At 41.4% G+C, this 24870-nt stretch overlaps 1 protein-coding gene across 4 annotated transcripts in view; it reads right to left on the bottom strand.

Moving 5' to 3' along the window:
* The window catches only part of JARID2 (jumonji and AT-rich interaction domain containing 2), a 211030-nt gene that overhangs the window by 99980 nt on the left and 86180 nt on the right, over positions 1–24870 (bottom strand). For 3 of the 4 annotated variants that reach the window (XM_053988818.1, XM_053988004.1, XM_053989582.1), the window contains exon 2: positions 19546–19681. Coding sequence is in view for 1 of the 4 variants with exons in the window: in XM_053988004.1 (XP_053843979.1) it covers positions 19546–19681 (136 nt within the window). In the remaining 3 variants the exon portion in view is untranslated. Of the gene's footprint in view, positions 1–19545; positions 19682–24496; positions 24533–24870 lie in introns of those variants that run through there. The other variant, XM_053990358.1, reaches the window with a different exon arrangement.

Genomic DNA, 24870 nt, shown 5'->3' with positions numbered 1-24870 from the left:
TGTTATATTGTACCATTGTGCTACTGAGCTCCCACCAATTGCCCCTGGAGCTGTATGATAAGGGGAAAGCAGTAGCATTTCTGGTAAATTGGTGCCAGGCTGTGTAAAAACTATTGAGTTTTGACAAACAAACACAGTCAATTTTATGGTACCATAAACACTCCCTTTTAGCACCAGGGAAATAAGCACCATATACTCTTCCTGTACTTTGACAAGGAATCACACTATTTGACGCACACAACTCAAATCCACCTCAGTCCCACAGCCTCCTTTGACTGCAGTCAGAAAGCTTCAAAGGAATAAGGGGACTTGAAATGCAAGCTACAATGCAAGCTTTGATGTTCAGATATGTAGTCGGAAAAGGCATGAAGCCTTCAGCAGAAAACCAAGAACACCAACACCAGGAAGAGAGCTTGGTTAGGATGCAGGGACCTGGACTCTATCCAGATGCAGCCATCACCAAGCAGGTGCCCCCTGGAGAGGCCACCTCCTCTCCAGGCACCTCAGCTCACCCAGCTGTAAAATAAAAGCGGTGAGTTCAGCTTCCACAGTGAAACACAGGGAGGGGTACGGACAGTAACCATGACCTGAGACACAGGACTGGTGTTATTCACATCCCTCAGTGATGTGAGATTTTGCGTAGAATTTGTTGTTGGACAGAGTGGCTTTATTTCTTGAGTAAAGTGCCCTTAGATTTGCATCTATCCTATAAGACACCTTCTCTCATATGCAACATGGAAACAGAGTCAAACATGCATTTTATTAGAAGTTAAAGACACAAGCAGGTCCACAAAAAATATAATTTATCTCCATTTAGTTCAAGAATATCAGCAACTGAAATACCAGCATAACCACTGAGAGAGAGAAAAGTCTAAGTTGTTAGGTATTAACAAAATTATCAGTGAGGCACAAATAAAGTCTTTGGTTTTTATGCCAAAACCGTCATGTCTTTTTTATCTTGCCTTTCTTGGGGAATTTTACAGCTGAATGGAAAACCACTGGGGTGATGCCCCATGGGAGAGAGTAAAGAAATACTGCATTATACCTGTGAAAGAAATAATTTAGTTTTTAAATGTTTTGTTCTTTCCACCTTTTTGTTTTGTTTTATCCATTTGAGAGCTATTTGGAGAAAAGTTACTGACTCTATTTCCAAAGTATTTTTACTTGTCCTTCACAAATACCCCCATGTGAGGGAAAGAACATGGATGACATTGCAAAATAAGAATTAAGTAAAGCAAGCTAATCACTATTTCACGTCTTTGTCACACATGTCAATAGGTGAGGGCAATTCCTTCCCTTCCTGAAGCACTTTTACAGAGCTAGCTTAACTGTAATATACCATAGCAGTCCCATTTTTCAGTCAAGTTATTTCCCCCTACCCCAGCATGCATTTAGCCTCTTCCAGTTTCAGAGTTAAGCTTCCACTAGCTATGGATGGACAAAGGAACAATAAATCCACACTTCAAAAATATCCATACCTTGGCACCTAGGGACTAGACAGATTAGTAAAGATGAAAAAGAAAATTAAAAAAAGACATTCTGATATTTTAAGTAACATGAGAAAGAAAGCTATGCCAAGAGCATGTCTCTAGACAACAGCTATTCTACACTGGAAAGTAAAAATTAGCAATTGTGTCTCCACAGAGTATAACAGAAGGAGGAAGAAAGAAGGTGAAGGCAAACACAGCGAAGCAAGGAAGAGCCTGCTAATTGGAAGAAAATACAACCTATGAATGTGCAAATAAAACAACAAGGGAAATAAAAAGACATGCAATGTCTCAGTAACAATGAATACTTGTGAGCCTGAAAAGGAAGAAATGTGCTGCTAAAACCCAGAGGCTTAGCAAGGCTCGGCTATATTTGTTAGGATTTCTAGGAAAACCTTACAGATTGTGTAATTTGGAAACTGCATATCTGCATGAAACTGGGAACAACAGCAAAGCAGCATCTTGATGAACACTTGCTACGTGCTTTTCCTCTAATGAAGCACAGTACCCAGTGATCTGTGGTGAGGGATCACACGAACAGGCCAGGCTTACTATCTGGGCTGATGGAGATGGAGAAAAGCCCATTTCTGGAACTGGTGTCCTGGACAGCCACCATCTTCCCTAAGAAAGCAGCAGCAGGCAGGGGCCAGGCCAGCCCTCTGCTGCAGTCTTTGGGGAAGCCTGAAGAGCTGGCAGCAGAACCTAAGAATGCAGCATAGTTCTTACCTAGCATCCTCACTCCCCTGATGGACTGGGACAGCCCTCCTCCATTTGCAAATGGAGCAGCAAGAACAGAGAGCCCAAGTTACTTCTTTCTCACATAAACCAAATTAAATAAAATTATCAGAGACATAAATGTATGGCTTGGCTTCTACACACATCTCAAAAGTTAAGAAAACAGCAGATTCTGAAAGAGTAGAAAGGCTCCAGCACAGCAGTGTGCTCTAAGAAAAAGGATGGGGAAAAGACGAGAACTGCCAGAAAGCCCTTTTGGGGAGGTTATCCTCTGCTTAATTGTCTCCAATTCTGCGCCTCTGTGACAAAAGCTGTGAAAAGCAAACGCTGAATGACATACTTCTAATTGCATAGTCCCATTTGATATTTTAATGCATGTCATTGAAGATTTGCCTTTCATGACTTTTGCCAGGAGCATGGGCACCCCTCCAGACAGATAGAAATTTTTTTCCCCTTAACATGACATGAGTGATGAGGATCCTGTTTGCTGCAAGAATGCACAGCCTGTCGATGCAGCAACAGTGATTGTCCCATGCAGCAAGCAGATACGAGCATGGATTCAACCCTCCCTTCACTGGAGGTACTCTGAACTTTCAGTCAAAAAAAAGGACAGAAAAAGTACGCATCCCGTCCTGGGAAAAATTAGTCGAGCTAAATGAATGTATTCTACATGAACTCAAGTTACATATGACAGATACTTGAATTAAACCACTTTAATTACTTTTGCTCCACATTTTCAATAACTTTTTAGTGAATATGCCCTCCCTAACTCTCAGATCATCCATCAGTCAGCTCCAGGAGTCAAGCTGTCAACCTCTTTTGCTGACAAAGATTATTTTTTTTCCTCTGGCATGTCACCTCATTCTACTAAGCACCTGAATTATGATCTCTGAGTTCACAGCAATTAAATATCCACTGACTTTAAAAGAATAGGTCACAGACACTTCTAACGTAACACCCTAGCCTCTTCAGCACCATGGCAGACAGCCCTCCCCTGGTGCAGGAGGCCAGGGCAGTCTGGTTGGACTTCAGGCAGGGAGGGAGGCTGCCTCCTGCAATGCCTGGGATGCTTCGCCAGGGATGCATCGGCACTGCCTGCAGCCAGATCTCAAATTTCCTGCCAGCCTGAGTGCTCACATGTCTGTTCAGAGCCTTAACACAGACTTGACAACCAGGCCAGCATAAGGTCTTGTGACATCCCAGAAAGAGGGAGGGGAGAAAGCTGCCTGAGCAATTCTCAAACATGTTTTTTAAGCTGTTGGTTTTAAAGGCTTTTGTTTGTAACCCTAAATGTCATCCACGATGCTCAGCACCTCGCTGCTAATAGGGAAAGGGAGCTCTCTTCAGGGGAAAACCAGAGCTGCTTTTCCTGGCAGAGAACTCTTCCCCTTGGTACCATCAACCCAGCATTTATTTCCTTTCCTTCACAGAAAGTATCTACAATGTATTGTAAAGCAACATAAAAATTCAATCACCTGGAAAGCTCACAAAACTCAGCCTTTGATCTTTTAGGGTGCATTCCTCCTTGTCATTGGTTTCTTATCTATCTTGCTAAATTGATTATAAGAATATATTCTTTAAAACACTTGACATGGTTCTAACACATGAAACAGCAATGTAGTAGTCAGAGAAAGGTATTTTTTTTTTTACCATACAGTTAAGTAAACCTATTTCATCCATATTTGCAAAACCAGGATGCTTTACAAAAATACAAATCAAAAAAATCCACCTATCTTACTGTGAAATCTGTCACATATCTGTATTTTTCTCTTTTGAGGGGAAGGGATTTTTTTTTTTCTTTTTTCTTGTAAGGGCAGGCAAGTGAGTAGTATCATTTCCTCACTTTTTAAAATTAAAGGTCAGAGGAGTACACTCCGTGCTGGAGATGAAGAACTGCTCTGCTGTTGCACTCAGTCCCCTGTAATCTGTTTGCAGGGCTATTGTCAGAGGAGAGGAGGCTTGTGACAGTAAAACATTGAGACCAACTGCAGCAAACTGAAAGCACAAGTGCAATAGGAAAGCCTGACAAAAATGAACAAATTGTTCTGCTATGGGTGCGCACGTCAGCGATGACATTTCACCTCTATTTGAGAACGGAGCCCTTGCCTAAGGTAGGGATTCCAACCCATTCCCATGCAACACTGACAGCAGTGGCAGAGGTTGGCGGACATCTCTCTGATGTACCGCAGCCACCTACCTGCTGGGAACGTGCAATGGAAAAGTACACGCCAGGAAATAAATCTATAGCTGCAAGATGCTTAGGAGAAATCCCTCCCAGACCAGATCCAGCACCACAGTGACTGGAGAGCAGGTGAAGGGATAAAGCAGGAGGATCCTGTGCTCAGCCGTCAGCTGAGCTCCGAGGATCTCACTGCAAGAATGGCACACAGGCCAAAGGCATCGGTAATGCCAACTCGGCCACCTGACACACTGTACATGGAGACCATTCCAGTTTTAATTGCGGGGACAACAACTGATTCTTGCCAGGATTATCTCTGCAGATCTCTGAAGCATCAGCACAGGAAACATCAATGCTGTAACAGCCTTTAAGAAAAGGCTCCTCACAAGCCAAGCAATTTCCATCTCTATTTGCAGCTCTTGAGACCAGCAGCTTAACCTTACTTTCACCTCCCTTTTGTGAGCTCTACAGGCAAACCACAGGGGGAAGAGATGAGAGCTGGGGTAGGGGGGCAGCCACTTGAAAACCTGATGCTGGAGAGAAGGCTTCTGAAATGTTAAGGAGACTTCCCGACAAACCAGCCCCCAGAGGAGTTAAATTCCACCACCACGAAACATTCTGCTGCTATTAAACAGCTTTTTTTGCTCATGTTTCAGAGCATCAGAAGAGGAAGTGAAACAGCATTAGCTGCTTCCTGACTTAATAGAAACCTTTGTACAACCATCAACACACACTTACATAGTCAAGACTATACAGTGATGTGCATTGAATTATTTTATCTTTCCAAATAAGCAAAGGAGATAAAATACTATCTTGCAATTTTTAAAGAATACTGTTTCCTCCTCCCCCAACCAAGAACTCATTACACAGAATGTTCATTTCATGCATTGGTGTAATTGAAGGCTAACATCCATTAGCATATTTCTTGTTTTAAATACAGCATCAGAGAAATGGGAGTGAGGGGGTGGGAGGTACATGCAGTGGAACAGCATAGAAATATATGTTAAAGAGGTAAATGAGCTTTCAAAATATACTCAAGAGGCTGTGAGTATGCTGAAGTTCACTATTGTATCACTACAATAAAAAAAATACCCTGATCTAGGGCCAAAAGTGCATTATTGATAGTCAAAACACTGCCTAACTCTATTTCAATATGATGTGACAACACTGGAGGAGGAAAAAAGACAAATGGAATCTCTCTGTACATTCACAGTACCCTGTGAATAAAAAGCCAGAGAGACATTTAAACTGAAACAGTTCAAACACAGTCTTCCTGGAGTTAGAATATTCCCACCCTACAATGTTTTTCAAGCTTCAAGGACTATTAAATAGTGTTAATGTTAAGCAAGCATTTAGCACTTCATATGTTCAGAGTGGTAACAGACACACTCACACCCACCAGCACCCCCTCCCCCTCCCCCAAGAAAAACCCCACTGAACAAAAGGCAAAAGAATTCTCCTTGTTCCCACACGGGGCAATGCTATAGCAACATTCATCCTGCAATTGGAGAAGACAGACACATCCCGTGTGGTGGGATGAAGCAGAGAGGATGGCATTGAGTACACCCTGAGTACTGGAAATACGTTTTGAACAGAGAACGATGGACCAATCTAATGGGAAAGCAGCACTGACAGCCTTTGCTTCTGTGGACGTTCAGGACACCCAGTTAAAGCTAACTCCCATGTAAAACTGTTTATTAGTAACACCAAACAGCTACACAGTAAGGGTGAGAACCAATGGGAACAAATCCAGTATTTTAAACATACCATCCCCCACAAAACAAATAAACTAACAAACATAAAAACCATCCCCTTTAATCATAAAAAGAAAATGTATGACTAGATGAAAATGGAGAGTAGGATGCAAGAAGGAATGAAAGGCAAATTTATTTTTCTACTGCCATGTATAATCAGGAAAGGCTTTGGCAGAAGCAAGATTTATATAAGTGGACCATAAAATAATAGGTTAGACTTTCTACATTTAATTGCTTTCCAGAACTAAAATCTGCCTCAGAGATACTATAGAAAATATTTTCAAGCCAAAAAAAAAAAAAAAAAAAAAAAAAAAAAGTCATTGGGGACATGAAAGACTCATTGTTTTTACCAAACTTTATATGTCAACACATACACACGCATTTCAAAAAACCTTACCTCCCTTCTGAGACATTAAATCCACACAATGTTTCTTGGAGAGGGTAAAAAGAAAATGTAGGTCAAGATGTTGAGATAGGGATTGCTTCTGAAAGATGAAAGCATAAGAGGACTAAGCTTTCATTCCTTATGTTTCTTTGAGATTTCAAACAGAGTATTATTTGATAATGGGTCCTTTCAGAAAATTGGAATTTAATATAGCTAATTATAAGTTAGAAAATTAATGTACAGTCAGTACTCCAACAGAGCTGGTATACCATGCTGATGCTTTTTACCAGCATGTCCCCAGTGCTTATTATAGATCTTTTCTCCAAATACTAAGACCAGTCTGTTCTCACATTAGGCTGGATGGCCCAGGAGTTGCAGTGGAGGAAAAGAAAAAAGAAATCTCCATGGCTGTAACACTGAGCCTGCAGCAAGCGGCGCGGCATGGCATGGCATGGCATGGCATGGCAACAGACCCTCACACTTCAAAGGAAGCCCAGAAAATAAGAGGATAAAGACAGAATAAAAAACAAAAGTAGCTGTAGAGGAAAAGTTCACTGAGAAACAGCAAAACACCTTTTCCTCCTTCCAATTAAAAAGGCTGTCAACAAATATGAAGAGCTCAGATAAACAGAGAGGGAGTACTCCTAATTGTCCAGTATTAACATAGAAGTATCTGAAAATTATTTGTCCTATGGGCAATCATAAGCTAAAAATCCTGACCTACATTTCACAGAGAGCAAGGGGTATAAATAGGAATATCTCTCACGACAGGCACTGGCAGCAGACGCTGCTAGATTTGGACGAGGAACAGTTTCTCTGTAATTCTGAAGGAAGCCATATATCAGTGTTTCAAGGACTTACGCAGGTTCTGGATGCTCTGTTTTTAGAGACAGCACAAATGTGTCCAGCAACATGGTTCTGCACATAGATGGCTAGCAAATACAGCAAAACTGCAACTTAAACTTAAGTTTGGACTTGAACATTGATCGTACTTTAGTGAATTTTGAGAGGCAAAATGTATATTGTGGGAAACTCTTGCAATCCATGAGGTTCCAGCAGCTTTCCCTTTGTTCTTCACTGTAGTTTCTGACTAAGAGAGCATATTTCTTTAAGTTCTCACATGAGCTCTGTGTTGAGGTGTCTATCAGAAGGGCCATACACCAGTTTTTCCTCAAAACAGTATCTACAGTCAGTTGAGCTGCAAGCTTTGGAGTGGGGGTGGCAGGGGCAGAGAGAAATGTGTGCACTTTTAAAACAGAAGTTTCTTACACCTTAGCAAATGAATTCTGCTGAAGTCGTATTTTCATTTGGCATGTCCCCACATGGTTTTAGAGCAGGACCTGTGTAAGTAGTGCTACCCTCCAAATAATCTTCTGCGCTTGAAAGGCCACATCACGACAAAATCTGCCCCTTATAGAGGGCATCTCCCCCCTTCTCATACTGCAAAAATTCCCCAAATCCTGCTGAAATTGCCACTACTACCTGCTCCCAAACCTTAGGACTAAGAACTTCCTCCTTGGAGCTTCATAACAGCATTCAACTTTAGAGCAAACAGACACACCAACCAAAAGCTCAGTGAGATCCCTCAAAGGTCAGGAGGGCCATCAGCCACAAAAAAAACCCTGAAAGTTGTTTTCCTAAAACCTCGGTAAGATTTCTGAGCCCTTTGTCTGTCCTGGCAGAATCTCTCCTGGAAAAAGGAAAGCACAGACTCAAGAGCAGACACTTTTTCACAAGAGAGAGAGTTTCTAAGTTTCCCTGCAAATCTAGTTTTCACAAGACTCTCCCCAGTGGGTCCAAAATTATTTGAAAGGGTTTAAATAGAAAATAACTGAGCAATTAAAATTTTGATCCAGCCAGATGGCAATCCAGCACCATCTCGATATCCAGTTATGCCAGAGAATCTGAAAGTCTGCAAAACCTTCCCCGTAAACCCCAATATTCAAGTTTGCAGGAAGTTTTTAAACCCATTTTTCTAATCAGTCAACTATTTCTAAAAGGTCTGCTTTCCAGACTGTTAATGGCAGAAGCCTAGGTGGTTTTCTGTGCTAAGCAATGCCTTAACTAATGGCCCATTTATTCTAGTTTATGAGCAGAGTACTTGTATATAACCCTGTGTAATGCTGTGGATGTTAATCAACCTTCATGACTTTGCATGCCAGTTTTATTGGAGCGCCTTCCATGCTGGCATAAAGGGGACTTTGTACCAAACAGTCTTCCTCTAGCCTAGCAGAGATCAGCATCAGTTTGCAGTTCAAAAACCTCTTTTTCACAAAAAATCATATAATCTTCAATTCTGGTCTCTTGTTAATGAGTCTTTAAATATTCAAGGACAGCACCATACTGTTCCAAGGTAATCCATGAAAGAGTGCATTTAGATCTACAATTGCAAATGAGCTGTGTTTATCTACTTAGATAAGACAGCCTTGTTCATTTCAATTAGAGAAGGTCAGTTCCAGGCAAATGTAAACTGTCGTTTGAAGTTCATCCCTGCAGGACAATGAGATGAGGTACTGCTTCTGCGACAGGTTTCCATCTAAATAAAACTTGACAACTAGTCCCTAACCACAGACCTCGTTGTTGCACAAAAGGCCATCTTCAATTGATTTTGGGGAGGGAGAGAAGAGCAGCAAAAACCTATGCTTCAAGAAGATCTGGAATTCAAGCCACATTCCTGTAACTTCTATCCCTTATTCATGACTTCCACCTGAAGGTAATTGCTGCTGACCTCCCAAGATGCAAAGAGGCAGAACAACTACTCTAGAAAGCAGCAGATTTTATTATCTTGGCAAAACAGACTTATTTGCTTACTGCCCCATCAAATAGATTGTCACATTAAAGAGAAAGGTTAGGTGTCTTCTCCTTGGAAGAGGAACAGCATTTTTCTAGACAGACACAGGACCTGTGGTTTCTAGACCACCAGAACCAAGAGGAGGGAAGAGAAATTAAGTTCTGCATGCAGACTGTGTAACAGGAATATGCTTCTCCCCAGCCCCAGCCCACTCCTGTATCAATCTCAGATTTGTGGCTCCATGCAATCTTATCATTACCTTCTGGCATATGGAGCCACGGACTGAGAAAGAGCCTGAGGCTTTGAAACAAGATCTCAACATCCCAGAAGGGAGCAGGGGTCAGGAAAAAACAAAACGGGATGAAATTGCTCTTCAGCCACCTCCATCCGATACACCTGTATGTGAATGTGGTAGTACAACCCAGATGCCACTTCTCAGTGAGAAAATATATAGATAGGAAAGGACACACTTCTATCATTGCACCCTCTTGATAACATTGTGACAGCATTTCCACCCAGAACAGAAAGAAATTTCCCATGTTGCGAAGAAAGGAAAAAACTGTACTCCTTCTGTGCCATTTTCATCACTTTTAAGCTTCTTTCAATCCATCCACATACACAGGAGGCGTAACTTTAAAAAACTGGGGTGCTTGCAGAACATCTTTAAAAACAGTTGGCCATGGAACACTCACCTTTCACAGCACCAGAGACAACAACCACTGTCTGATGGAGGTATTTTAGGGAGAACCTGCTTTTGAGACAACCCAGCTGGAAGAGAGCATGTCAATATGCACTTTAGCTCTAAAACATCTGTTTACATACATGCACACAAAGACTAAGAAGAAGCTGAACTGAAATATTTTTGAGGTCAACCACTACAGAAGCTGAGTGAGGGCTGAAAGAAGGAGGAGAAAAATGCAATTAAATTCTGGTGTGGTCTTTAGGCATTACTCGGAATGGCTGGCTGAAGCTGCCAAACCTTTAGCAGGAAAAGTGGCTTATCTCCTGGCTTCCCAAATTGTACCAGAGGTCAGCTGATGAGGTTTCAGGAGTTTGCCAGCTCCATCCCTCTGTGGGATCTTTGGCACATTGCTCCAGCTGGGCTCTTTCCAGCTCTTCCCTTTTTTCCATTTTAGCGTATAGCTTGAATAAAGAAACAAGATGAAGGCTTTCAAAGATAACGCAGTCTTTCACAAACAGATGCAGAACAAAGCACAGGAAATTCTGAGCAAAGTAAAAAATGAATGTTGTCTGTTCAGGGTTTATCTGGAATGAGTTAGCCTCTTAGTGGACAGATCTGAAAAATCACATGGTCATGACTGTGATTGCAATGCTCACTAACAGTCTCATAAGGGGAGAAAACAGGATGGATAAGGGTGGAAATTCAGCCATCTTTAGCACTCAGAGAGGGAAATTCCTTCAGAGGTACCAGAAAAAAACACTTATGAGTTAAGCTTGTCACTGTTACCCCTTCTTGCCCTAAGCCCAAGGCTTCTGTATCTATACCTTTGACTCGATCAACAACTCCCCCAGTATTAAATTCATTTAAACTGGGAAACAAAGGGCATCAAAGGCATGTTATTGAAAACATGTTTGCAACTAATTCTGAATACAACATCACCTTAACTGCTTGTAATAAATCTGTGCTAGTTAGACACACACATACACACGAAGATTTAAAAATGCAGGCACGTTTATTATTATGGAAAGCAATCTGCTATGACTTTAACAGTATACGTACTAGGCTATATTTATTTTTTGGAAGACATTCACCCACAAGCTCTGGAACGGATCTGCTATGTGATGAACCTCTCATCATCATCAGTTACTTAAAGAGAGCAGTTATTTCAGAATGGTTTCTCGCAGATTTTAAAGCAAAAAGATCCAAACGAAACCAAACTGAAACGTGGAGGCATGCACACAGAACGCAGACCAATCTCTCAGGCTGTTATGAGCCGTGAAACAAATGTGACTAATTCCTGAAGAGTTTCATTGCTCTAAAAAAGGGACTGGTTTTCTTGCTTTTCACACTAGAAATTCTACATTCAGATGTGGATCAATGACACTTAAAATAACGTGACACCAGTCTACTGGTGCTTTCAGTTTATTCCACATCACTACAAGGATCCCTAACCCATTTTGATTGTCATCCCATATTCTTAACAAGTCAAGGCCTCTGAACACAGAAGGGCATTTGAGGTGAAGAGTATGGTACATTGGCAGCTGTATCAGGCAACTTGCTGAATTGGCTACTGTGCCCATCAGCAATTACAGAATCTCTGCTTTTTTTTCTAAAACCACTTTACTGCCAGGGTTGACACAATAGGGCTTACAGCACACATGACACCTGCTCCAATTAAACACAGCCTAATGGCCTTAGAAATGTCCTGCTGGAGCAAATAGTTCTCAAACTTTTTAAAACAGAAAGTCATTTCTAAAACACCCCCACACCAATAAAAACCACTGTGGAGGTTCTAGGACACAAGACAGCCCCTTGAAGGCTGAAAACATATTCTCTCTAATACTCTGAAAGCACTCCACAAATGTAGTCTTGCACTAAAAGCTCAAAGCTATAGTATAAAAATAATTAGCAAAGGCCTAATTCAAAGCCAAGCAGAGACAGCTTCAGAAAATAAGGCTCCCTAGGGTTCACTACAGTAAACTGCATTACACGGTCTGTGTGTATGAGTGAAACTTTTCTCTGCACTTACTTGTAATGCTCATTTTATTTCCCATTACATTCCTATTTTCTTAATAAAATTGAGTATGCTATTTTAATGACAGATTCAGTGGTATGTCTTACTCTCATTTCCAAATCAGGCAAACTAGAACTGACAAAAGGTACAATTTTTGACAGAGCTGGCAACCCTGTGATGCAAAACTACCACCACTCTTTTGGTTGTAAATATCAGCCAAAAAGATGCCATGGTGCAAATTTAGGCTGGAGATTTTACAGTTGATAAAGAGAGAATGAAACAGTTTGTCTATCCACACTCAAGGGTGTTCTCCAGACTGCTGATACAGAAAACCCAAGGCAGCAGCTATGCAGAATTACCCTGAGTCAAGGAAAACAAAATTGTTTTCTCTGTTGATGTTCAGGCCAAGTATTTTTCTCATGGAGAGTCAACGCAACAAATTCCGTCACTGTCTAAGTGGTGAGTTCGAGTTCTTTTTTTTTGGGTGGGCTTTCTTGGTGCATTTGTTTGTGGGGTTTTGGGGGTGCTGGAGATAATTGATAGAATCATAGAATATCCTGAGTTAAAAGGGACTCACAAGGATCATCGAGGCCAACTTTCAGCCCTGCTGAGAGCACCATCCCCCAAAAGTCACACCGTTCCTGGAAGCATTGTCCAAACACTTCTCAAACTCTGTCAGGCTTGGTGCTATGATCACTTCCCTGGGAGTCTGTTCCAGTGCCCAACCACCCTCTGGGTCAAAAACCTTTTTCAAATATTCAGCCTAAACCTTCCCTGACACATCTTCAGGCCATTCCCTTGAATCCTGTCACTGGACTCCAGAGGGAAGAGATCAGTGTCTGCTCCTGCTCTTCCCCTCATGAGGAAGTCAAGAGACTGCAACGAGGTCTCCCCTTTTCCAGGCTGAACAGACCAAGTGACCTCTGCTGCTCCTCAAACAGCTTCCCCTCAAGGCGCTTCACCGTCTTCGTAGTTTCCTTTGGACTCTCTAACAACTTGATATATTTCTTATATTATGGTATCCAAAGCTGCACACAGGACTTGAGCTGAGGCTGCAGCAGTGCAAAGTAGAGTGGGACAATCACTTCTCTAGACCAGCTGGCAATGGGTTGATTTTTGTTTTGTTTGTAAGAGAAACATAAACCTAGCATCTACACTTGTGAAGCATTTTCCAATGAACTTTTAAGCTGAATCTTTTTTTACTCATATTCCTGGCAACTGTTGTCCCTTCTAGCATCTGAGGTTGTGGTTAGACGAAATGACTGCGCCAATCCTAAGGCTGTGGTTAGACAAGATGAATATGCCAAGTCAAGCAGCTTGCTACTATCAAAAAGGATGGGGAGTCTGATATCCTCTTCCTCCAACTTTAAGTCAAGGTACTCTGCTCCCCCATTTCCACCAAATGAGCACATGGTGCTCACCTGACCTCTTAATGAACATGTGTAGTTCATTAAACTAGAAAAAAAATTACTTTTTTAAAATACTTTTTTTCTGGGCTAGTTTTCTGCCACGTTAGTACTCTGGACTGCCTAGACTGCATGGGCAGAAAAATGGCAGAGCCAGCTAAAGGCCTGAGGTGAAAGGAGAAGGGCCAGACTCATCAGCTACTGCTTAACTCTTTCTCACCTTTCCTCAACTTATTTATTTTAGGCCTATAATAAGTCTGCTACAGATAATGCAAACGCATCTGCAGATTCTTCATTGCCATTTTCATTTTCTATGACTTATGATTAGCAATACTCAAGGAGACAAGATTATTTTTAGAATTTGTTTGCCTAGAAATGCACTCGGGAGCAACAGAAGCTCTTTTTAGATGGTCATGAAATAAATTTTAAGAAAATTAATTATACGATTTTTCTGTTTCACAGGTTAAATAAATATCTATCTCTGTTACATTTGAGAGGAAATGGAATATGGGTGTCTTGTGAAAGAAAATTCTCTATCAGTCTTGCTAAACACTGAAATTTTATTAAGACAGGAGCACAATTTGGATGGACATAATCAAATTCAGTTGACATTACTGGGGGCATAATTTGGCCTGCAAAATGTTTTATGAATAGTGATGATAGAAAAGGCAAAGAAGAACCTGTATCAGCCAATGAACAAGCAAGTCCCTGCCAGACTCAAAATTAATTATATTCTAGAAAACAAAGAAAGGAAAGAAGATTTAGAAATTTTCAATGAAGCCCAACTCAAACATCCTGTTATTTATTTGTTAATCTTTAAATTGACTTGACAGCAAGCACCAAAGTGAAAGTGATGTTGAGTGCCATGACAAATTTGCTCAAATGCTTATTTTCTGAACCTTTTAGCTGAAAACATTTATATTTAATCACAGTTTAAAACTAGCCAAAAAGGCTGTTTACGCTGAATGTAAATGGAAAATACTGCAAAGTTGAAAGAGGTTTTTCTGTTTCTGTAGATGCATTTTTTAAATCCACTTACAGACAAGGGTCCTTGGCACAGTTACAACCTTCTATTAAGGTTAGGAGACAGACAGACATTACCCACTGTCAACAAATGCAATCTCACTAGTGAAAGGAGTGAAAAGCTCCCTAGACAAACGTTAGCATAAAACCTTCTTGCAGTACTTAATTGCAGCCTTCAGAAATAAGAGAGATTAAGTTATCAGTATATCTGAACCATCACAGTGAATGAAGAGGGCTATTTTCTTGTTCAAAACTGAAGGCTGAAGGAGACTCACATCACTCTGGGCACACAGAGGTGCAGCTGAAACAACAGCACTTCCCTAAGGGCTGCCATGTTTTCATCTACAGGAGTCAGAAGAGATGAGACGTGGTCTTAAGGGAAGACACAGTTGCCCAGCTGGCAGCTGCTGCCATCCTCTCTTAGCTAGCTTTTGGCAGATAATACATGGCACTGAGCTGAAGCACTCGGCTTAGCAGTGTTTAGGCATTTCTACCACATCTGTTGCGATTTTCATGCCATGCCTGGAGTACCATCTACACGGCCAGGGAAAAGAGGTTTCACCAACAAGCTGAAGTCAGGTGAAGACAGTCGCATGCCACCCTATCACTGGGCACCTTCCTTTCAACATGGCTCACTAGGGAGCTCACATGGGCTCATGGGGGATACAAACCCCCATGCAGTGAGCAGAAAACATTTGAAAATGCATGCATCAATTACAAAAAGAGCTATTTTCAGACTGCACTGCTGCTTGCCCCAGCTGGCTTGAACAGCCAGTGTGGAAGCCAAGGGATGGGCAGAACCCAGGAATCAAGAGGTTGGTGCTGCCACTGGGTCTGGCACCACAGTCCCACCAATAACAGTCTCAGACACTGCTGCCTCTCAGTGCGGAGATGTATCATTTGTGGAAAAAACAACTCTCCAACAAAAGTCACATGAACTTTCATGTGGGAATGGCTGAGGGCAGAAGCAGACCAGTATAAAGTGGTGCAGTCCCCATCCCTGGAGGCGATCAAATACAACTGGACGTAGCACTTACTGCTGTGGTCTAGCAGACAAGGTAGTGATCAGACAAAGGCTGGAAGTCTTCTCCAACCAAGATGATTCTGTGATGGGAGAAAGGGGCACCAGAGACTTTGTGGTCCAACCACTACCTCCATCCATGTGCTGACATGGTTCCCACTCCACTTAAAGAACATACATTAAATAAGTAAGTTCCTCCAACAACCTTCAATGTAAGGTGAAATCTCTCAGAATAGCAAAATTACATTTTTTTAGTCATCTCTTTATTTACTTAATGAACAAGACTTCAACTTCTGCCTTGAACCAAAGCATTCCCTCACATACATTTGATTTCCCAAACAGATTACACCTGCTGTGAGCTTAACCTAGATGACATGTTTGGAAACTGCCATGACATCTTTCTAGGACAAAATATAGCTGGTGAAAACAAACTATCTGCTAGAATAATTCTAACATCTGGTTTGTCATCTCTGTAGAATAACTAACCATCTTAAATAAATAAGGAAACTTTGTCGCTTTTTCCAGTCAGAAATGCATTTCTGCATCAGAGATTTCTTTATTGCGAGTCCTGAAAAACAGAACTTTAAGTCTTGGGTCATAAAAGTTTGCTTTATTATATAGTCTTTTGAGGGTACTGGATTTACTCTCATCAACAGAATGCAAACCATTATTACATCTTTCATTGCCTTTTTTATAGCCCTATCTCACATTTTAAGCTGCACAAGAAAACAATTTTCCAAAGGATTTAGTTCTCCTTTTAGATGAAGATCTCTGAAAATTGGTATCACTATTACGAACACCAATCCCTATTCTTAAAATCCTAACGCAAATAACAAGCAGCAGTAATCAAAATCACTAAAGAAGTCCCACTGGGTTTTTCCAGCGCATGACCTTGTTTCCATAATCAGAGTTCCAGTATCCCTTTTAGGGCTGCAGAGAGTTTCTTGACAACCAGCACAAGCACCTCCTTCAAATTTTATATTCCCAAGGGCTGAAGAGGAACATGTAGGAAACAAAGGCATACTGTATGGTGTTGATCTATACTCTGCAAATATTCAGAGTCAACATAAACACACATGCAATGTAACCACTGATATGACAACCAAAATATACCCACTCGCCTTTCCCTTTAATCGGAACCACTTAAGTAACAGAGTTTCAGACACAAACTGAAAATGGTAGGGTTATTTTCAGGATAACAAGTAGATTTAGTACTGAGACAGAGACAGCTATGGTACTATCACACATAAAATTGCCAGAAGTAATTTCAATTCCTATTTATTTTAAATTTAATTTTTATTATTCAGAGGCACGGAGGTTAATTGTCTCTGTGCCACCACCAGCACATCAGAGTTTGCAGAAACTTTAATACAGAAAAGACTTCTGTTAATAGGTTCATCTTCCACATTTAAAATTAATTTGCTTTTCACACTATCAATCAAAGAGGTACCATTATTCCACCTACCAAATCATTAATGATACTACTGAACTCAGCAGATGAAATACAATTGACAATCATTTTCATACAAGTTAAGCTGCAGCTTCACAAACACTGGCAAAGGAGCGTTTGTAGCATGTTGTTCAAACTTCAGCTGCTCCAAATGCATAAAAACTTCTTAAAGACACAAGTTGCAAGGAGCAGGTGTACCTTTTACCTTCCTCTATTGCTACAAATAAATACTGTCTACTAAACAGATTGCAAGTCTATGAATGAGTAAATGTAAGGAATGGCAGTTCTAAAACTAGACCAGAGAAAGTCTCTCTGCACTACAGATGGTGGCACAAAGATGAAATCCTGCAACCCAGCTGTTTGCAGTCCCCTTAGCTACTAGAAACACACAAGGCCAATCCATATTCCTGCACAGAGCAGGGAGTTCAGAGAGCCTGAATCCCCTCACACCTTTCCTTTCCAGTTTTGAAAATGGTTACATTTGCCAGGTATTGAAAGGTGACCTATTTGATTTTCAACAGTCACATAAATAAACAAATTTAAAAATGGGTTGGTCACATAAAAATGTATTTAACCACATGCTACCCTTTGCAACAACAAGCAAAAAACAATGGATGTGGCCTGAAAGTTGAACGAAGGACACATACAAGGAAACATTTTTTCTTCCCAACAGTATGAAATCTCAGATCTAAGACTCATCCTTATAATACTACACATTTCCCTGAATTCAAAATAGCTCAGTAATTTCTCAGGATGACCTGCTTTTTTCCCAGTCCATAGAGACCCAGGGATTTGAATTTTTTACATTTTTTTTAATGTAATGAACAAATTGCATTTTCAAATTGATTTTCTTGATGTAACTGCACAATATCAATCCTCCTCCCTTTTGCTCATTTTTCTCTGCATAATGAAATATCAATGGGTAAAAAAAATACTTTTGGACAGAGATGTTGAAACAGAGCAATGCCAAGACAGGACTTTTAAAAAATCATTTAGCAAACAGAAAGAGCAACATGGAATATCATTCTGGCTCAAAAAAAAAAAAAAAAAAAGCGACCCTCAACTCAAACAACTGGTCATTTATTCCTGTGAAGGAGCAAAGATGTGAGCTCTGCTGCTGCCAGGGGAAGACAGTGGCATACTCCATGTCTGGTACCTGCATTGACACAGCATTCCCAGCCAACTCACTTTTTATCTAAGCTGCCTTTGGAGAAACTACACACCATGAAAATCTCAGTCATCCCGTAACCTGGCACACCATCAAAGCCTCCTAACACACAATTACTGTGCTTCATGCCTTTGGACTTTTTTCCCTTTGACTAAACAAAACCCCCACAATGGAATAAGAAAGTTTCCAAGAGAAATTGTGTTTGACAGAAGATCAATGATGCAGAGGTGTTGGAAGGAAAAAAGCCAATGCTGTTTTGTGTACACCTCCAAGCTTATAAATGGCTTGCTTTTAAACCTAGATGCCCCTTCCCATCAGATCAGCATTTGATATTATTAGTGAACTGGGAAGTCTGAGGTCTTCTTTAATCACATTAAGGAGTTTGCAATTTCTTACGCAATACAGTGACTTTATCATGCTGCCTGTAGTTATCCAGCCAGTCCTCTAGCTTTTTGCCTTGTTGACAGTAATGCTCAGTGGAATCTGACTCCCCGTGTCAACAACACAAGCTACATATAAATATGAATAACCTACCAAGCAAGCACCCAGCTGTCGCTTTAATGCATTAGCACGTGTATAGTTATGCACATGCCTAAAAGGAACTGCCATAAAACTCCATAAAGAAACAAATAAGCTCTTGTGAGTGAAAACTGTAAGCCTGCCCATAAATCTGAATCCTGCTAGTCATCACTTTCAAGGCCCAAGCTAGCATGACAAAGCCTTTTCAAGTAAGGGTCTAAGTGAATCTGAAAGAGACACACTTTATATTCACCTCTCAGGATACCACAGATTTTTAAAGCAAGCTTTAAGGGAAAGGGAAGCAACAGATAATAATTGACTAGAGCATTAAAGAAATAAAATTCAATTCCTTTCAAGCTCCTGTCATCTAAGTTTGTCTGGATCTCCTTTTAATACCTTTTAACAACTGCTCTGTGAGCTATTAAACTAGGGGAGTCCAATGTCACAGCACTTGTGTCCTGTCAGCCCTTTAACTCTGTATGTAGATCCTATGCTACTTCACCTGTGGACTTGGATCACTCCAGAGAGATGCCAGCAAGCCAGTTTCTTGCATCTAAGTGACAGTATGTAAATTCTGTCCAAGTGTACATCCCCAAGGCAACTGAAGCCAATCACCTCTAAATGGTTGCCTTCTCTGCTGACATACTCAGCACATCAGGAAGCAGACTGACTATAACAGCTCCTTTTCTCTGGATTGGCAGCCTGTCCCAGTCCTCCCACCTCTCTCCACCCTGATCCCCATCTAAATCAGTTAGCCAGAAACTAAAACATACAGATTCTTCTACCCGGGCATTTCAAGCATTCCAGAAACAAAGTTCCTCCATGCAGATCAAAAGGGCACAGTGTATGCCAGATGGTACAATGGTCTGCCTCCCTGCTACAGCGTGGAAAAGGACTGAGTCCTTCCAGCAGTACCACAGAGGTGTCTCACCATTCACTGCCTTGAGGCTCCCGCTAATGCCATCGCTGTGCTGCCGCTTCTGTGCATTCTTGAACTCCTTCAGTGATAAATAAAGGACCTTCCGCACCACCCTCTCCTCTGACCAGGGAATCCCATCACTGTCATCCTAAAGGAGATAGAAACAGAAAGGAGACATTAGTTGCATGTACTTGAAACAAAACAAAAATCCAAACAAAACCAAATAAACCCCCAAAGCTTACGGCTACACAGACTATTTTTAATTCATTGAAAGAGAAAAAAAAGAAAAAAAAAAGAAGAAAAACTGAAGAAGAATACCATGTAAGAAAATGCAACCTGATCAGCTCTAGCAGAGAACAGAAACATTAAGTATTATCAGGTCAGAGCATTAGTCCCTCTAATCCTTTGTTCTGCAAACAGCAGTAGGCATGTACCAGGTGTTCAGCAGGAGGTAAAACTTAATTGTTAAAGTCCTTACCATTAATACCTCACGGAGAAATTTATCACAGCCAGGAAGTGTTCTCCCAGGTAATTAAGAGGAGGGGAAAAAACCCCAACAAAACACTAAAATGAATGATGCAGAAATTGAAGAGGCAAGTTTGGTGAACCAACTTCTCTTGTTGCCATTTTGGCCTTCATTTGTGTCTCTTGGCTCAGGTTATTTTCTTTCTGGTTTAGTGTTTTGCATTAATTGCAGTGTTATAATGATGTTGTATATTGACAACAATGAAGTTATTCTGAATTTATCTCAGCATAAAGCCAAGTGGAATTTGGCTTATGGGGCATATATTTTCTACTTTATTTTTAGGAGACAAATACAAATTTATCAAAAGGAATACCAGTCTACGTCAAATTTACTACTCACTTTAGACAAAAGATTAACTCCCTGGAAAAGTATTTCCCTAAAGTCTTTAGCATTCAAATAAATTAAGTCAGCAAATTGATAAAAAGACGTAAGTGACATAGGTAAGTCATCATATTTTCATAAGCCCCATAATTGTCTTGGGGTCTTTGGAAATCACTATTAAAGCATTCTTGCCCTTCAGTTCCTCAGGGGCTACATCACTGCCAAAGCAAAAGATTAACATTTCTAGGCAGACCTTAAGTGGTAAGTGTACCACAGCGTACTGTTACTGTCACCTCACACCGAAAACTCCACAAGCCCCATCAGCAATCCCCACCAGGAGGCAGGACAGCTTAAGACCGTCCATGTGCCAAAGAAAAGATGGACACTGCCAACTTCCAAAAAAAACCACCATAGTTTAGGGTGACCAGCGATAGCTTTTCCTTTGTTCCTCTAGTGACACATTGGCATTCAGCTGCTGAATTGTGATCAAAAACATTTCCATCCCTCACATTCCCCCCAAAAAAATTCTAGGACAAATTACTTGGCAGGGGTTAAAAAACAAAACAAAAAAAAAACCCCAACAACAAAAAAAGCAACAATGAGGGCAGTGAAAGCAGCCAGCATTTTGGCAGCAGGATGTGCATTTCACACGAGGGACAAGCTACTACACTTTGAAGAAGGCTGAGCTATGCCCAGAGAGTTTTAGAGTACAGGCAGCTCTGGGCCAAGAAATCAAACTTGTAACCCAACACCCACAGCAACCAAAAAGCGACAAAAAAAATCTCTCAGCAAGCATTTTAAAAGGAGTAGTGCATCCAGTTATTTTGTCAACAAAGGTTTACACAAATAACTGGCTTACCATTTTGCTGCCAACATAGCTTCAGCCCTAATCAGAAGCAACATGAAACAGAGAGGGCTGCAGCCCAGTTTTAACAAAGCTTGACCAAGGATGCCCTCATTTACATTCCCTCCACGAACGGCCCAATGGGACATCATGCTCACAGAACTATTTAAGTCCTTAAGGGAGTCAGGCTCAGTTAGGAAACAGTCATAAGCACCTCCAATCCTGTCCATGTTATGAACACAGTCCTGCGGACACTACTCACTCCCTTCACTGGCATTCGTAATGGAAGCTGCACAAAAACACCCATCAGTTCCTGATCTCACTGGCCCTTTTATCCTGGTAAAAATCCAACAAAATTTAAAAAAAAAAGGAAAAAGAAAAAAAGAAAAAGGAAAAAAGAAAAAAAGAGAAAAAGAAATCATAAAGAAATTAAATCCACTCTGTCACAGCGTATCCCTGCAAGGAGCACATGGCATCATTCGTTGCTTCAACAGTGACAGGGTGAAACCTGCTGATAGGACTGGTCTTTAAATCAGCATCTGCTGAGGACAGAACCCGTGCCCAGGCACCAGCTGGCTACAGCCCCTCCTGTGGAAGGGAAGGAGGCCACCATAGTCCCTCCTGTGGAAGGGAAGGCACAGCACTGCACACCAGCGGCATCTGGTCTAGGCCACCCACCTGTGAAGCACCTGGAGTCATCTCCCTCTCCCCGGGCAATGTGTTGGGTCTCCCCAGGCAATATGTTGGACGCAAAGGATGTTGCACAATGCGATACACAATTTTCTGGCAGCTAAGGTGTCTCCCTGGTGCCAGCAACATTCAGGACATGGTCCCACCAGCCTGGGGGCTGCCTGGGCATTAGTGCCACCAGCCAAGAGATGGGGCCCAAAAGGTGGAAACTAAAGCCTCAGCATCCCCTGAAGCAACTTCACACAATTCCTGGAGCTGTAAAACTCCAGATGAACCATACTGGCTTCATCTGCCCCATGAGACAGTAGTGCTGCCTCTAGAAATGCACATGGAGAGTCTCTCCCCCTCAGAGCCTCCACCAGCCCAGTTGTGTCCAAGCTGCAGCCACTGACCTGCATGCACTCCTCTGCAGTGGGCTTCCCCTGCACACACCACCCAGCTTGAAAAAAAAGTCGTCAAGTTCTCCAAAACCATGTGCTATCCAAGGTCAACAAAGTAAGGGGTTACGCTGCTGCCAACACCTGTATTCACATGGTTCCATATTGCAGAAGCAATAAAAAGGTTTCACAATCGCCAAGTGCATCTTCCCTGGAGCCTATGGCACAAAAGCAGCCAAATGCTGGAGAGCAGCTGACTCAGAGCACAGCTGAGCCACAGCTCCAGCTCCTGATACATTTAACCATAATTACATGGGTCATATCACCTCTGCTTCATCACCCCAGTGGAGAGAGAGTTGTTGTGCGCTCGTGTGCCACTCACACCACCACCAACTGCAAGAGTTATCTCACTCTAGCGAAACACACACACACCCAAAACTGTTTAGAAATATGGTCAAGTGAAAACCTTGAGGAATTTAATCTATGTAACCTTTCAACACCACCCCACCGCCCCCACCCCAAGCTCAAAAGGACTGACTCAATTGCTGCCTTTAAATATTTCCACAGGGAGTAGAGATTTGTTAATAGATGGCTCTCAAGGCTGGCAGAGATGGCTATAACACAGTCCAAGAGCTGGAACTTGATTCAGAAAAATGTAAGACAGAATTAAAGAACAATTTCTGCAACTGTGCAAGTAATTAGCCATTGAAACGACTTATGGGGAACTAATGGATTGTCCATTATTGACTCAGACAAAAAAAGGGACTGAATAACATCTTAAACTGTAGGTTCATCACCACAAGCCCACAACCTTCACTGTGCAGGTTAGTTGAGATGATTTCTGTCTCCCAATATGACAATAAGATTATCCTATAAACTCAGAATAAAACTAACAGACACAAACAGCCAGGGGAACCCTGGGGCAGAATTAAGAAACACAACTGTATCATTTCCTTTAAATTAAAATTAAAAAAAAAAAAAATCATGCCACCTTCTTGGTTATGCCATTCCAGAGAACCATACGTTGTACATTTATGTCTGAACTTCAGCAACCATGATACATGTTTAATCAATATATAATAATGATACATATATACACACACACACATCAATACATAATGTGTACAGATTTGCAAAGAAATCAAAATGTGCACCACCTGTACCTTTCACCCTTCACCTACACCTTAAGTGCTTGTTCCCTGCAGTCCAGCTGCCTGATCTGCACATGTGGCCTGCACATGGCCTTCCTATTTCCAAAATTATACTCAAATATTAATTTTTTAAAAGCAGAAGCAAGAGGCAGGCTTAATATCACCTCCTGGGTAGGTGAAATGTCATCCTGAAATCATGAGAGCTGCTGAGCTCCTTGGGCGGCAGCAGCAGCACGACTCAAGCTTCTCCCTTCATTCATTGCAGATACAGCATTCTTCAGCCTGGCCCAACCTTGCCTTAAGCAAACAGGAGCCATAGTTCACAGGGTAAAACAAAGCTGGAGCAAGGGAGAATACATGCACCACTCCATGTTATTTGCTTTAATTTTTATGTAAATACTTTTACAGCAGTGATGGTTTTATTTGAAAAGTCAGGACTTTGTAAGGTACAAAGACACTTATAAGCATGTGTGTTATGACTCAGTGAGGCTGGCATGCTTCCAGCTCTCTCTTTGGGTCTTTCCCAAGCACGCATCTCCTGACCTTATTCTTCATGCCAGGTTGCAAAAAGCAAAACAACAAAAACAAAAGTTCCTTCTTTTTTCTTTTTCCAGCACTGCATCCAACACTTGGTTAAAATCACTGTGGCACCCAATGCCCTAAATGAATATACTTTCATGGTTCAACAGCCCCCAGAGAGTCTTTCCTGCAGATGTAAGAAGGTCATTTTGAAGCAATGGGAAAAATAAACCACAAGTTTCTACCCTTTCCTCAAGGATATTTTTGAAGGAGAACTATTTCAAAGGGTGGTTTTTACTGCATATATGGCAACATTAAAAAAAAATGTCTTTTGCATGAAAAACAGACAACACATTTTCATAGAACATACAAATTACTTTTCAGCTAAAGGACCGAGATGGAAATGTTTGTTTACTAGATTAAGACTTGCGACAGATTTTTGCCTTTTGGCTGTATATTATCAATGGAAAACAGTTATACCTGTTTTTCTCTAAAAGTCAGACCAAAGAGGAATTGGTGGAAAACTCAGATTCACCTTCAGAGGCTGAGAGAGATCCTTCCGTGCAGTCTTGAGTGAGTTACTGCTGCTAAGCGTGATTAGCACTTATTAGCAATTACCTTACTCATTTACAAAGCCTAATTTCTCGGTATGTGTATGGCACAGAGCGAACCTCATGAGGAAGTGGCAAGTCTTACTGCTGTATGAACACACGTACTTCCCCTGCTGCTGCGTTAGCAGAGGTCTCCATGGTATCACAAAGTTCCATCAGCCTCCTCAGCACCCCAAACGCACATGGCAGAGGGAAACCCCACTGCTGACCTGTCGTGTAACCTCCCTGACAACCTGCAGGACCCAGGGGGTTGTTCCACCACCAGACAGCGGAAGCTCTTTTCGACACAAACTCCATG

The sequence above is a fragment of the Vidua macroura genome, chromosome 1, assembly GCF_024509145.1.
Source record: "Vidua macroura isolate BioBank_ID:100142 chromosome 1, ASM2450914v1, whole genome shotgun sequence".
NCBI classification, from domain to species: domain Eukaryota; kingdom Metazoa; phylum Chordata; class Aves; order Passeriformes; family Viduidae; genus Vidua; species Vidua macroura.
Note: the sequence above shows the minus strand (reverse complement) of the source record. Positions and strands in the feature narration are given on the sequence as shown.